Source organism: Oncorhynchus keta, chromosome 35 (genome assembly GCF_023373465.1).
Source record: "Oncorhynchus keta strain PuntledgeMale-10-30-2019 chromosome 35, Oket_V2, whole genome shotgun sequence".
In the NCBI taxonomy this organism is placed as follows: Eukaryota; Metazoa; Chordata; class Actinopteri; order Salmoniformes; family Salmonidae; genus Oncorhynchus; species Oncorhynchus keta.
The window spans coordinates 57,590,062-57,606,228 of record NC_068455.1 but is presented as its reverse complement, the minus strand read 5'-3'; the positions used below and the strand labels follow the sequence as shown (position 1 = coordinate 57,606,228).

The 16,167-nt window shown below is 42.6% G+C and overlaps 1 protein-coding gene across 1 annotated transcript in view; it reads right to left on the bottom strand.

Annotated features, from left to right (window-relative positions):
- LOC118368688 (solute carrier family 2, facilitated glucose transporter member 4-like) overlaps nucleotides 1-11,004 on the bottom strand; it is a 46,206-nt gene extending 35,202 nt beyond the window's left edge. Inside the window, exons 1-2 of the mRNA XM_035752990.2 lie at nucleotides 10,656-11,004; nucleotides 6,831-6,926 (exon numbers count right to left, since the gene is read on the bottom strand). Of these exons, the coding sequence (XP_035608883.1) occupies nucleotides 6,831-6,926; nucleotides 10,656-10,688 (129 nt within the window). The 5' untranslated portion in view covers nucleotides 10,689-11,004. The remainder of the gene's footprint in view (nucleotides 1-6,830; nucleotides 6,927-10,655) is intronic.
- Nucleotides 11,005-16,167: the final 5,163 nt, after the last annotated feature.

Here is a 16,167-nt window from a genome sequence, read left to right as displayed (position 1 = left end):
TCATAGGACTTCATGTTACACAATACATGTATGTTTTGTTCGATAAAGTTCATATTTATATCCAAAAATCTCAGTTTACATTGGCGCATTATGTTCAGTAATGTTTTGCTTCCAAAACATCCGGTGATTTTGCAGAGAGCCACATCAATTTACAGAAATACTCATCATAAATGTTGATGAAAATACAAGTGTTATACATGGAATTAAAGATATACTTCTCCTTAACCTGTTACTCGTACCCCCTACTTTTTCGAACATTCTGTTAAAAATCGCGCAACATTTCAGCGCCCTGCTGCTCATGCCAGGAATATAGTATATGCATATGATTAGTATGTGTGGATAGAAAACACTCAGACGTTTATAAAACTGGTTAAATCAGGGCTGTGACTATAGCAGAACGTGCGTTTCATCGAAAAGCGCAGGAAAATCTGATCACTGAAAATATATCAATGCGCCACTTGCATGAATTGTCTATGGGAAAGCAAATTACCTGGAGCCGAGATTGCAATTCCTACAGCTTCCACACAATGTCAACAGTCTTGTCATTTGCCTAGGATTTGTTTCTTGGTCAAACGAAGAAGAGACAGCCCATTTCTTCAGGTCTCGGACGGATATTTTGGTTGAGATTTACCCGGACATTATTTCCAGACGTACCCCTATAGAATATACATCGCCTCGTGATCAATTTGATCGCTTATTAACGTTTACTAATACCTAATTACAAAAGTATTTCGAAGTGTTTTGTGAAAGTTTATCGTCAACTTTTTTAATTTAAAAAAATGACGTTACGTTATAAGACGCTATTTTTTTTTGTTTATCACACAGTCTTCATAGATCGACATCTAGGCTATATATGGACCGATTTAATCGAAAAAAGACCCAATAGTGATTATGGGATATCTAGGAGTGCCAACAAAGAAGATGGTCAAAGGTAATGAATGTTTTATATTTTATTTGTGCGGTTTGTTTACGTCCCCTGCGGGTCTTTTGGGGTGTTACATGCTATCAGATAATAGCTTCTCATGCTTTCGCCGAAAAGCATTTCAAAAATCTGCCTGGATTCACAACGAGTGTAGCTTTAATTCAATACCCTGCGTGTGTATTTTAATGAACGTTTGAGTTTTAACTAGTACTATTAGCATTTAGCGTAGCGCATTTGCATTTCCAGATGTCTAGATGGGACGCCTGCGTGTCAGGTAGGAGCAAGAGGTTAATGCAAGTCAGATTTCAGATTTCAAAAAAGCTTTACGGAAAAAGCACACCATGCAATAATCTGAGTACAGCGCTCAGGCACCAAAACAAGCCATACAGATACCCGTCATGTTGTGGAGTCAACCGAAGTCAGAAATAGCATTATAAATATTCACTTACCTTTGATGATCTTCATCAGACTGCACTCCAAGGAATCCCAGTTCCACAATAAATGTTTGTTTTGTTCAATAAAGTCCATCACTTATGTACAAATACCTCCTTTTTTCACGCATTTAGTTCACAAATCCAAATGCATGAGGCGCAGGCACACTTAGTCTAGACGAAAAGTTTAAAAAGTTATATTACAGTTTGTAGAAACATGTCAAACGATGTATAGAATCAATCTTTAGGATGTTTTTATCATCAATCTTCAGTCATGTTTCAACCGGACAATTCCTTTGTCTTTAGAAATGAAAAGGAACGCAGCTAGCTCTCACGGCTGCGTGCATGACATAGCTCATGGCATTCTGCCAGACCCCTTGGTCAAACAGCTCTTATTCGCTCCCCCTTTACAGTAGAAGCCTGAAACAAGGTTATAAAGACTGTTGACATCTAGTGGAAGCTTTAGGAAGTGCAATTGGACCAAATTTACACTGTATCTTGGATAGGCAAAGAGTTGAAAACCTAGATTTCCCACTTCCTGGTGGATTTTTTCTCAGGTTTTTGCCTGCCATATGAGTTCTATTATACCCACAGATATCATTCAAACAGTTTTAGAAGCCTTGGAGTGTTTTCTATCCAAATCTACTAATAATAAGCATATCTTAGCTTCTGGGCCTGAGTAGCAGGTAGTTTACTCTGGGCACCTTATTCATCCAAGCTACTCAATACTGCGCCCCATCCATAAGAAGTTAATGTGGGCTGTTCGGCCCGCCTTTTCCTGTAGTCCACGTTCACCTCGTTTGTCTTGCTCACATTGAGGGAGAGGTTGTTGTCCTGGCACCACACTGCCAGGTCTCTGACCTCCTCCCTATAGGCTGTCTCATTGTTGTCACTGATCAGGCCTACCACTGTGTCATCAGCAAACTTAATGATGGTGTTGGAGTCGTGTTTGGCCACGCAGTCATGGGTGAACAGAAAGTACAGGAGGGGACTAAGCACGCACCCCTGAGGGGCTCCAGTGTTGAGAATCAGCGTGGCAGATGTGTTGTTGCCTTCCCTGACCACATGGGGGAGGCCCATCAGGAAGTCCAGGATCCAATTGCAGAGAGAGGTGTTTAGTCCCAGGGTCCTTAGCTTAGTGATGAGCTTTGTGGACACTATGATGTTGAACGGTGATCTGTAGTCAATGAACACCATTCTCACATAGGTGTTCCTTTTGTACAGGTGGGAAAGGGCAGAGTTCAGTGCGATTGAGATTGGATCTGTTGGGGCGGTATGCGAATTGGAGTAGGTCTAGGGTTTCCGGGATGATGGTGTTTATGTGAGCCATGACTAGCCTTTCAAAGCACTTTATGACTACTGGGGTGGTAATCATTTAGGCAGGTTACCTTCGCTGCCTTGGGCACAGGGTCTGCTTGAAAAAAGTAGGTATTACAGACTCGGTCAGAGAGAGGTTGAAAATGTCAGTGAAAACACTTGCCAGTTGGTCCGCGCATGCATTGAGTACATGTCCTGGTAATCCGTCTGGCCCTGCGGATTTGTAAATGTTGACATGTTTAAAGGTCCGATACGGCTGGTGCTCTCATGCATGCTTCAGTGTTGCTTGCCTCGAAGCGACCATAAAAGGCCTTTAGCTCGTCTGGTAGGCTCACGTCATTGGGCAGCTCACAGCTGGGTTTCCCTTTGTAGTCTGTAATAGTTTTCAAGCCCTGCCACATCCGACGAGTGTCAGAGCTGATGTGGTAGGATTAAATCTTAGTCCTGTATTGACGCTTTGCCTGTTTGATGGTTCATTTGAGGGCGTAACGGTATTTCTTATAAGCGTCCAGATTAGTGTTCCGCTCCTTGAAAGCGGCAGCTCTAGCTTTTAGCTCGGTTCACTGTAATCCATGGCTTCTGGTTGAGATATGTATGTATGGTTACTGTGAGGACAACGTCGTCAATACACTTATTGATAAAGCCGGCTACTGAGGTGGTATACTCCTCAATGCCATTGGATGAATCCCGGAACAAATTCCAGTCTGTGCTAGCAAAACAGTCCAGTAGCCAGGCATGCGTGTCATCTGACCACTTCCGTATTGAGCAAGTCACTGGTACTTCCGGCTTTAGTTTTTGCTTGTACACAGGAATCAGGAGGATAGAATTATGGTCAGATTTTCCAAATGGATCGCGAGGGAGAGCTTTGTTTGTGTCTCTCTGTGTGGAGTAAAGGTGGTATAGAGTTTTTTTCCCCCTTTAGTTGCACATGTGACATGCTGGTCGAAATTTGGTGAAATGGATTTAAGTTTGCTTGCATTAAGGTCCCCAGCCACTAGGAGCGCCGCTACTAGATGTGCATTTTCTTGTTTGCTTATGGCGTTATACAGCTCGTTGAGTGTGGTCTTAGTGCCAGCATTGGTTTGAGGTGGTAAATAGACCGTTTTGAATAATATAGATAAGAACTCTCTTGGTAGATAGTGTGGTCTACAGCTTATCATGAGGTACTCTACCTCAGACGAGCAATACCTCGAGACTTCTTTCAAATGAGAAATCGCGCCCCTCGTCTTACCAGACATAGCTTCTCTGTCCTGCCAATGCACAGAATACCCAGCCAGCTCGATAGTATCCGTTCAGCCACGACTCAATGAAACATAAGATATTATAGTTTTTAATGTCCCATTGGTAGGTTAGTCTTATTCGTAGATCATCCATTCTATTTTCCAGTGATTGCACGTTGGCCAATAGTACGGATGGTAGTGGCGGTTTACTCATACATAAGTATTCAGACCCTTTACTCAGTACTTTGTTGAAGCACCTTTGGCAGTGATTACAACCTAGAGTCTCCTTGGGTATGAATTTGGGGAGTTTCACCCATTCTTCTCTGCAGATTCTTCTCAAGCTCTGTCAGATTGGATGGGGAGCGTCGCTGCACAGCTATTTTCAGGTCTCTCCAGAGATGTTAGATCGGTTCAAGTCGGGGCTCTGTGTGGGCCACACAAGGACATTCAGAGACTTCTCTCGAAGGCACTCCTGCATTGACTTGGCTGTGTGCTTAGGGTCACTGTCCTGTTAGAAGGTGAACCTTCGCCCTAGTCTGAGGTCCTGCCTACATTTGCCCTCCCTTCAGCAAATCTGATCACGACTCCATTTTGCTCCTCCTTTCCTATAGACAGAATCTCAAACAGGAAGTACCTGTGCAAAGTCTATTCAATGCTGGTCTGACCAATCGGACCAATCCATGCTTCAAGATTGTTTTGATCACTGGGATTGGGATATGGTCCGGGTAGCCTCTGAGAATAACATTGACAAATACACAGACACAGTGACTGAGTTAATCAGGAAGTGTATAGGAGATGTTGTACCCACTGTGACTTAAAACCTACCCAAACCAGAAACCGTGGATAGATGGCAGCATTCACGCAAAACTGAAAGCGAGAACCACAGCATTTAACCATGGTGGCTGGGAATATGACAGTCAAACAGACAAAACGTCAGTAGTCGCATTTCAACGGCTCAGACACAAGACGTATGTGGCAGGGTCTACAGACAATCACGGACTACAGAGAGAAAACCAGCCACTTTGCGGATACCGACGTCTTGCTTCCGGACAAGCTAAACACCTTCTTTGCCCACTTAGAGGATAACATAGTGCCACCAACGCGGCCCACTACCAAGGACTGTGGTTTCTCCTTCTTGGGAGTCGTCTTGAGTAAGACGTTAAAGCTTGTTAACCCTCGCAAGGCTGCTAGCCCAGACGGCATCGCTAGCTGCGTCCTCCGACAATGCGCAGACCAGCTGGCTGGAGTGTTTACAGACATATCCAATTTCTCCCTATTCCAGTCTGCTGTCCCCACTTGCTTCAAGATGTCCACCATTGTTCCTGTACCCAAGAAAGCAAAGGTAACTGAACTAAATTACTATTGCCCCGTAACACTCACTTCTGTCATCATGAAGTGCTGTGAGAGGCTAGTTACAGATCATATCACCTCTACCTTACCTGACACCCTAGACTCACTTCAATTTGCTTACCGACCTAATAGATCCACAGACGATGCAATCGCCATCGCACTGCGCTATTCCATCTGGACAAGAGGAATACCTATGTAAGAATGCTGTTCATTGACTATAGCTCAGCATTCAACACCATAATATCCTCCAAACTCATCATTAAGCTCGGGACCCTGGGTCTGAACCCCGCCCTGTGATGGGCCACCCCCAGGTGGCGAAGGTAGGAAAGAACACCTCCGCTTCACTGATCCTCAACACAGGGGCCCCACAAGGGTGTGTGCTCAGCCCCCTCCTGTACTCCCTGTTCACCCATGACTGCGTGGCCACGCATGCCTCCACCTCAATCATCAAGTTTGCAGACGACACAACAGTAGTAGGCCTGATTACCAACAATGACGAGACAGCCTACAAGGAGGAGGTGAAGGCCCTGGGAGTGTAGTGCCAGGAAAATAACCTCTCACTCAATGTAAACAAAACAAAGCAGTAGATTGTGGACTTCAGGAAACAGCAAAGGTAGCATGCCACTATCCACATCGACGGGACCACAGTGGAGAAGGTGGAAAGCTTCAAGATCCTCGGCGTAAACCTCACTGACAATCTGAAATGGCTAACCCACACAGACAGCGTGGTGAAGGTGCAACAGCGTCTCTTCAACCTCAGGAGGCTGAAGAAAATTTGCCTTGGCCCATAAAACCCTCACAAACTGTTACAGTTGCACAATTGAGAGCATCCTTTCGGGCTGTATCACCGCCTGATATGGCAACTGCACCGTCCACAACCACAGGGCTCTCCAGAAGGGTGGTGCGGTGTGCCCAACGCATCACCGGGGGCAAATTACCTGCCCTTCAGGACACCTACAGCACCCGATATCAGACTGTTAAATCGACATCACTAGTCGACTTCCTCCCGGTTACGCAACCCTTCACCTTAGAGGCTGCTGCCCTATATAAATTACTTGGAATCACTGGCCACTTTTATAATGGAACACTAGTCATTTTAATAATGTTTAAATAACGTTTACATACTGCTTTACTCATCTCATATGTATATACTGTATTCTATTCTACTGTATTTTATTCAATGCCACTCCAACATTGCTTGATCTAATATTTATATATTTCTTAATTCCATTCTTTAACTTTTAGATGTGTGTGTACTGTTGTGATTGTTAGATACTACTGCACTGTTGGAGCTAGGAACACAAGCATTTCGCCACACCCGCAATAACATGTGCTAAATATGTGTATGTCACCAATAACATTTGATTTGATACCAAACATGCCCCTGACAACATTCTAATTGGGATTCTATTAGAATTGTACGGTCTTGAATGTACTGTAACTTTTGGTGCCAAAGTGGGCCTGATTTTGCCAGAATCTGTTTATCTATGACACTGGTTAAAGGGAAAACTAGTATGGTGCTGGAGATAATAAATATGAGGTTAAAAAGTGGTGGAATTCCCCTTTAATGAAATTGCAAGTTGGTCTTACCTTCTGAGGTGCATTGATGACGCCGATGTTGTATCCAAACTGAAAGGAGCCCAATACAGCAGTGAACACTGAGAGAGCAAGGGTTCCAGTCACTGTCTGTAGTGGACACACACAAGAGGAAGACAACACCTCTGTTATCATGGTGAAATTGTGTGGTTGCTTGCAGAGCCATATATTTAGATTTAAATATGTGTCTCTGGTTGTTCATAAAGGGAAACAAGGACTGTTGGATTGTGCACATTGGTGAGGGATACAGAGAGTATGGATAACCTAGAAAGGCATGGTTTGTTGCAGAAACAACCTAACCCCCCAGACACACACGCGACAGCCTCTCTAATATCCACTATTTATAACTGTGATACCAATGGGAAAGGATCTTTCTAGCTGTGGCCAGGACTTAACTGTGTATCGTGTGATTGGGTGACTGAACGCTGAGTTCCATCCTAGTTCCCGTCTATGTTGAAAATGACAACATATAAACAGTACATATAAAGTATATTTGCGTTCTATGTTCCCATCAGTCCACAGGCACCTGTTACCATGGTGACTGACAGCTTGGGGCTCTGGGAGAGACTGACCAGGCTTTCCTTGTGCTTACATCTGTTTACCTTCGACACTGCAAGCTGACTGGCTCTAGCAGCCTTCCCAACATACCACTGAATTCACAATAGTTAAACATGGGCTGTAATGCACAGTTACTTAGTTCTTATCCGATATTAACTAGATAGGGTTAACAGTTTCCTTCTCCAAAAATGTTATCAATATGTTATGTTATTAATGAAAACATATACATGGTGTTCACTGTTATGTTTTATTTAAACTATACAAGACTGTGCAAAGCATTTCCCCTCTGAAGACATCATTCTATTCTATTCTATGCTATTCTGAAAAATGATAGAATGGTCCATTAATAAATGTCCAAATGTGTGTGCATATTACATTAGAATCCTACACCTGGTTGAGTTTGTGTCGGAGGTGTGTCTGTCTGTGTTGCTGTGACATGATGACCTTGCAGTGTTGAGTACCCAGATAGGGCGTGTTTTGTCAACATAAAAGCAAAACAAAGGTCAAGTGTGTGCATGTGTTTGTCTAAGCAGTGGCGTAAGGCAACAAAGTAAAAATACTTTGAAGTACTTAAGTTCTTTTTTGGGGTATCTGTACTTTACTTCTTATATTTTTGACAACTTTTACTTTTACTCCACTACATTCCTAAAGAAAAGATGTACATTTTACTCCCATATAGTTTCCCTGACACCAAAAAGTACTTGTTACATTTCGAATGCAGTACAGGAAAATGGTACAATTTACATACTTGTCAAGAGAGAACATGTGGTCATCCCTACTGCCTCTGATCTGGTGGACTAACTAAACCCAAATGCTTAGTTTGTAAATGATTTCTGAGTGCGGCTCTGGCTATTCGTAAATAAAAAAGTAAATTGTGCTGTCTGGTTTGCTTAATATATTGAATTGATTTATAGCATTTACTTTCATTTTTGATACTGAAGTATATTTTAACAATTCCATTTGCTTTTTGATACTTAAGTACATTTAAAACCAAATACTTTTAGACTTTTACTCAAGTAGTATTTTACTGGGTGACTTTATATTTAGGTATCTTTACTTTTTCTCATGTATGACAATTGGGTACTTTTTCAGCCACTGTGTGTGTGTGTGTGTGTGTGTGTGTGTGTGTGTGTGTGTGTGTGTGTGTGTGTGTGTGTGTGTGTGTGTGTGTGTGTGTTTGTGTTAGTGTTTCTGTTAAAAAGGCCCTTATAGACCATGATTGACCTGCCAACGAACCAATCGCTGCTCCCATGTGTCCTCTAATTACCTTGCCGGGGCCCACCTACTGGCCGTGGCTAATCTGATAAAGTGAGGGAAATGGACACATGGGAGCAGAGCTAGCAATAAAGAAGTGTTTGCTGTGTTAAATAGTGTAAGTAGCTATATTTGAGAGTTGAAAAGAAAGTCTGTTTTGCAGGGATTGATGTTTGTACTCGTTTGTGTGCTAGGCTAATCATTTGTTAACATGACCTGCCTAGCCTGCTACATGTTTGTAGCCCACTGCGAATCATAACGATGACTACATGGGGGCTGTTCAGTCTGATGCCATTGTCTCACACTTCGGCCCTTATTGTGCAGATATAGTGCATATTTTACTGGTATAATTGCATGTTACAATGATGGTGCCTGAGTCGTATAGCATACCTGGCTAATGCTAGCTTCAGACACTACCTGAGTCTGTTTACTATGTAACCACACTGTTTGATTCAGGCACTGCAATATGATGCATGTTTTATATTTATAGTGTACAATTGAGAACATTATTTAGTTTAACTTGTGATACAGTAGTGAGTATACATGTCTGCCTAGTTGCCTTGTCTAGCCTACCTTTTCATGTTTAATTTAGATTTCCATTTCTCTTCCCTCCTAGAAACCACACACCCTGTTGTATAAGTATCCAAAGTGAAATGGAGTGCCTTGTGGTGACAAAAAAAACTGTCCTGACAGGCGTTTGCTCTGTTGTCCGACATCCCTGTGGTCCTTCACACATCCCTGAATCTAGTGTTTTAGTACAGGTTGTCCAGACACTTCCTGTTTTTTTTGTGTGCCCGAGAGACCCATATTGTACAACAACAAAAAAATAACCGAAGGGTCGTGTTCCATTTCACTTCATAGAATGGGCTTTACAACATTTCAACTGTAGCCTGCATATGTAGAACATATTGGGAAATACATATTGGGAAAGAAATGGGCTGATGTTAAGACCTTGTTTTCATCGTCTCCAGTTCTCTGAAGTGCCTTTTCTTGATCTTTTCTATTTTGCCACAAACTATGAGCAGGAAGAAAAATACAAAGATGCTGCAATTCTGATCATATTTTTGAATACATGTACTAGTTTAGTGTTTTTAGTATGAGCTGTGGTATGGAACACAAACCAGTGGAACTGGGTCACCTACCAACCCATATTCATCTCAGGCCTGACCTGTAAGCAGGCATCTCCTGGTCAAGGTCACTATAGGACAAATAAGGGCTCACATTGTTTTGACAATGTCCCTGAAAGTAGAATGTTTGTTAGAGCCATATATTTAGAGGGTCTGGACTACTTTTAGAATGTGAAAGTCTAATTTGAGACGTTCAGTTACATAGCGTTATTTACATATTCCCCATGTAACGTTATTGGGGTTCTAAATGTAAATGCTCATAATGCCGATTCTGATGGATGAATAGCAATTGCTACAATTATTCTAAAATCACAACGTTTCATTCGCGGAAATTAGTTTAAATGTTTAATATTCCATATTTCACTGACAGTTGTCTGTGTTCTGATATCACATCTCCACATTCCACAGCTGTAAAGTGGTATTAGGCTAAAAGTTGGTCACCATTTTCGCAGATGACATAAATGTTTCAAAGGCGTTCATATGAACCAGTCATTTCGTCAGGTGTGGAAGAGTCATCCCTCACCTGAGATAAGAAAGTGAAAGGGGATGTGAACGAAGAGATAAAGAGGCAACTTTTAGCTGGGCGGAAGAGATCAATTAGCCTATTGTAAACGTTATTAATGGATCTCTAAAACGTGGATTACAAAATGTAAACAATGTATGTATTTAATGGATATTTATACTTTTATATACTTTTTTTATAAACAAAATATACATTTTCATTCACACATGCAGAGACATGGGTTAGGCTACTGAAAATCGGTCTCAATAGGCTATAACCTATGCGTAAATTCTACTCCATGCATCAGAGGCTACTCATTGTTAGTGAGCATGAAAACATTTCATATTTTCTTATAAAAACGAGTAATGTTGACAATACCTCCACTCCAAGTTGCTGAAACCCAGGCGGCATGGCTTTGATCGCGTGAGACACCAATTACAGTCCGTGACAGTTGTCCCGCTCCCCCACGCACACTCCCAACTGGACACGACGTGAAAACCCTCACTTGGAATATGGACAATAAGCCTGGCACTTGTATTAAATGTTGACCGGTAAAGTCAAATCCAAGGCTAGAATTGAAACACAAGTGAAAAGCGACAAGGTTGCAACAGTTCAAAGATTTTAACTCTGAGTCTCCTCGCTTTGAAGTTCGTGGCGAGTCCGGGTCTACCTTGGATAGAATGACATTGGCGCACACCTCTCTTGGTATTTTCTAAATGAGAGAGGGAGGGTGTGAGGGGTGACTGGAGGGAGTTTCAGCCGTCACAGAGGTCGTCTTTTGCGGCAAGATGAAAGCAGGAGCTGTATTGACCTTATTCACCATTGGCTGAAGTCAAGAGGAGTGTTATCTCTACACAGAACGGCCAATGTGATTCCTACTAGGTTTGCACTTTCATATTCCATAAGTCTCCTTTTAAATATTGGACATATGTAAGTATGTGAAAAAGCACCAATCATGTGATGAATCATGCAATTGTTAAAAGCACTATAAAAAGTGCAGTAGGCTAGTTGGTCTAATTTTGAAGTATTCCCTAACTCTTAAACCTTATGTGACGTTTTCACCACCAAGAAGAATGGTTACAATTGGATGAAATGCAATTGAAGAGAACATTTCATTTTATTGATTAGATTGATACCTGGCAGAAAAATGTGAATCTATGAAAAAGGGACTGTCCATATTTGTTGGCCACTGCGCTGCAGGGAATTACCCGCAAAGGTTGAACGCCTGGCATTTTGGAGATAATATGGAACTCAAGCCAATGTCCATCACCACCTATCTGGACTTATAACTCAACACTTCTTCTGGACAGCTCGGGGCTTGTCTGCATTGGACTGGCTCCCATTGTCTGTCTTTTCTGCGGTCCTAAATTCTTTTGCTATTTTAGAACACATGCCAAAGGGGTCATGCTCCCCACCAGTACACTGCAGCGAGCTCACCCCATCCACTACAACCCCACCCCCCAAAATATGAATTCCCAAGGCAACAGGTGGGCCCTAAATTGGGAACATACCACTTGGGGACATACCACTTGGGGACAGCAAGCAGGTGTGGATTAGGAGGTGTGTCTCAGAAGGGGTGGTGAGGGGCAAGGTAGGACCTGCCAAAAACACAATGGAAAAATGTCTGGTCTAGACACAATCCAACTTGCGCTCTCCCTCACCCCCTGTGAACACACCCCCAACTCACACCACTCTCTCTTCCTCCTCACCCCTCCCCTCCCCTGCCTCCATTCATCCCTCCCTCTCTCCCTTTATCTACTCTGATCTAAGGCACAGATTGAGAAAGAGGGGCCGAACCTGACACCACCTTCCAAAGCCAGGGCACCAGGCCAGTGAGTCATGTGTATGGCCCACACTAAATGAGGAAGAAACTCTATACCAGGAGAACAGTGGCCCAAGGACTCCAAACCACTAGACCACATAGCATGAGGGTATTAGGCATCCATGGACAGACACGCTGATGTATAATACCTGTTAAAACCAACCGAACTAGCCCAAACAAAGAGAAACTCTAGTTGTGAGTGTCAAAGATATATAGGGGGATGATGCACACACATCAGTGCTTAATTTGTAAATCAGGTGGTGCCGGAACAAAAAGTGTGCAGGCGAGGGGGGTGACCTGGGGCTCTCGGAGGTACTGGAAAATCACCTTCATAATAAAGCATTGCATGCATTGCATATCATCACATTTGTGTAGTGGTCTAGACTAGTGTCGTAACTTTACTTTCATTAATCTCATGACTGTTATTTATCTAATCAACGAACTATGTTTAATTGTTACCCGATTAAATGAATCATGTGACAATTAACTCATTAGGATCTGGGGCACCACGAGAGCGGTTCTTTAAAGAGTTTTCATCTCCCGAATTAAACTCTAAAAGGTCTTTACCAATTATATCCATAAACTCTTATTAATCATAACCCCGTATCATATTGTCATTCTGAACAGTCGTAACCTCCTGCATCTGCAAAAAACCCAGCCTTGCATTCGATTCAATTTCACACACATTGGTTTCATTATTTATTTACTCGCTAACTAAATGGTAACAGAGGAATACTTAATACGTTAGAAACAGGTCCCTAGCGGACTGACACAATATGGCGGCTTGTTACAAAAGACATGGATAGGGCGAGAGACAGAGACACTTAATGTTGGTACATTTTAGAAACGACTCTCATAGTAATCATACACTTGCACACGAACCGCCGCCCGTTTGGAGTAAGAAATCATGAATTTATGTCTTGGTTCTTTGTGTATTTCTGTCGGAACCAGTCCTTCTTGGAAAGGGTGTTGGGCCTTTTTGCGGCACGCTTGTAAGGCTCCGATTGTCCAAAAGGGGTCCCCACCCATCTCATACTGTTGCTCTCCTCTGCAGTCGCCCGGCATCCGGTGACCTGCTGTGTAGTCCCGAAAAGAACGACAGAGCTCACTCTGCTTCCACTCGCTCTGGAAGATAATTCTATGAAGATAGGCTAGCCAGCCATGTCGATGGTTCTCAGTGGGGCGATGAGAGTAGCGCATTACGGTGATTTGAGAAGAGTAGTAGAATGGTCCCACTTAAATGAGCTTTTCTAGATAAATCGGCCATACCAGTGATTGTCTGGGATGTGACTCGTTTCTACCTCGTGTTGCGATTTTGGACCTCAAACCACTTTGAACGTGAGCTGCAGTTCGACACCTTTCTGGTCTGATATGTTAATTCTTAACCCATCGTTTTATACAGTTTGTTCAAAAGGGGCGGTTGGTGAGGCTGACAAGCTCTCTGACCTCACTCAAGGGGGCGGTGACTACTTACTTGTACAAAGTTATAGGAACAATTTCCTCATAGTTTCTAAGATCCCACCTCTCTCAAAATAACAACCAAACAACATTAGTGGTCTTTGGGTCTCCTCTCACCATTCCCGACATTGTCTGTTAGAAATATATTTCCAGTATTTGCTTTAGAACGTGTTACGAGTTTCTGCGGGAACATGTCTGTGAAACAAAAGCACATTCCTGTGTGAATTTAGAGAGGGAGATGTCTGAATGTTCTTGTCCTTGATTTGCAGCAGGGTGTGAGCTGTCAACCCACCGCCAGTTCCCTCCTCCCCCCTATGTGGGTGAGAGAGGGTCTGGTTGAGGTAATTTATTGCCAAGCTGATCTGACCTATTTGGATCCTTACAGTACAGTCATGACAGTAGAGTAGACGTGCTTGCACTTTTTTTTTTTGTAGCCTAGGGCCCGGGAAAATTGTGCCTTTTTATAAATTCTATGTAATTTTACATGACTGGACACTTTAGCAGAGTCTTATTTTAATAGCGCACAAATTATTTAAATGTCAGGCTATTTTGACACTGACAAACTGAGAATGTGAGATCATTAAAAAACGACCTCGTCTTGAATCCATCAGTAGCCTAAGGTGTGTGAAGGAAACATACATATTGTATAATATCAGGAGTAATTTATAGTCCTAAAAAAGCTTTCCAGTTTCAATGACTCACCCAATTGCACACAGCTCACTCATCAGCGATGGTCGATGAGCTCGTGCCAAAAGCCTTTGCAAAAACAATGCTGTTCACTCAATAGGCCTATTTGGAAGTAGCCTACAGAGAGAGAAGTATTTTTGTTTCAGCAGGAGCCATTTGCTTTCCAAACTGTGCTATCCCATGATTGTATTTGAAATATTGCAAAATGCCTGTTTTGGCTGCATGCAGTTCACTGACAGATTTGCCACACGCTCCCAACTGTAGGCAATGCCTTGTGATTGGGATACATACAATCCAAGCTAGGCTATAAAAAGAAATATGTAAAAAAATAAAAAATAAAAAGAAGTCTATTGATCCTCGGTGGCTACTCATGGTGTAGTCTTCTGAATGAGTTGGCAAATGTATTTTAATTTATCAGGGGTGCTGTGGCACCACCAGCATCCTTCCCATGGCTATGATTCTATAAGGAAATAAATTATGAAGTATGACTCTGGAGAGATGGTCGTGGCAGGCTCATGTCTATCAGTGCAGAGAGAGGGAAAGCGATCATAGAAAGGGATTCTGGTTCTGAGAGACATAGGCACGTTTTTCTCACACACCACAACACCTTCCACTAGTTGGTCTCTAGGCTACAATGTTGCGCAAATCATAAACCCTGGATGGCCCAAGTCAATCAATTCTTAGAATATCAGGAGCGGGTTGAAAATCTACGTTTTCACATTAGGCTACATTTTTTTAGGGGGAAGGAGAATTACAGAGGCAGGTCGAATGAACTCTGATCGCTTTCATTAAAAATGTTACATTGCAAACAGTGAAAATTATGTTTCATGCCACGAGAGGTAAATAGGTTCCGGAACGAAACAGTCCAGAACTGAGGTGACGTAACAAATTAAGCGCGGACACATATACAATGTTTGGGTTGTCACTGCACATATCAGTTGTGTTGTCCCAAAATGGGAAGTGCCACCAATCAGAGACCGTTACCTGAGGATAAGTCACACTGCCACACCGACGCACACAAGCCATGTGACTGACTCACTGTTAGTCAAACAGGTGATCTGCTGTGAGTCAGGCGACGTAAATACCATTCCACTAATGACTCTCTTCCACTGTGTGTGTGTGTGTATTAGCAAAGGGGGGCTGCCAATGTGCCAGTTCATAATCATGGTACAGTAACGTGAGTGACAGAAAACAGGTGTTGCATTATAGTCTCATGCATTCAACAAGTCTCAAGACTTAGAAAGCAATGGTGTCTAAATAGAAGACTCTGGTTGTAGCTAGTTAGACTTGCGTAGGCATTAGAGAAGGTATTGAGCAAACACACTTTTCCCTCTATGATGCCATAAAGGCCTAGACCCCTTTGCAGAGACATGGTAGGTTATAGCTGACAATTGGGAAGAAAATACTAGTGTGAAGACCAACCTGAATCGCTAAATCGGTTACTAGCAATGGAATATTGGAAGCACTTTGTAATAACTCCATTATATGTTCTACTAAGTTAAAATATGGAATTGTTTTAAGATCATGAAAATTCAGCAAAAAAAGAAACGTCCTCTCACTGTCAACTGCTTTTCTTTTCAGCAAACTTAACATGTGTAAATATTTTAATGACGATAACACAATTCAACCACAGACATAAACTGAACAAGTTCCACAGACATGTGACTAATAGAAATGAAATAACGTGTCCCTGAACAAATGGGGGGTCAAAATCAAAAGCAACAGTCAGTATCTGGTGTGGCCACCAGCTGCATTAAGCACTGCAGTGCATCTCCTCCTCATGGACTGCACCAGATTTGTCAGTTCTTGCTGTGAGATGTTACCCCACTCTTCCAACAAGGCCCTAGCCCTCACCCTCCGATCCAACAGGTCCCAGATGTGCTCAATGGGATTGAGATCAGAGAGGATTGAGATCAGAGAGAA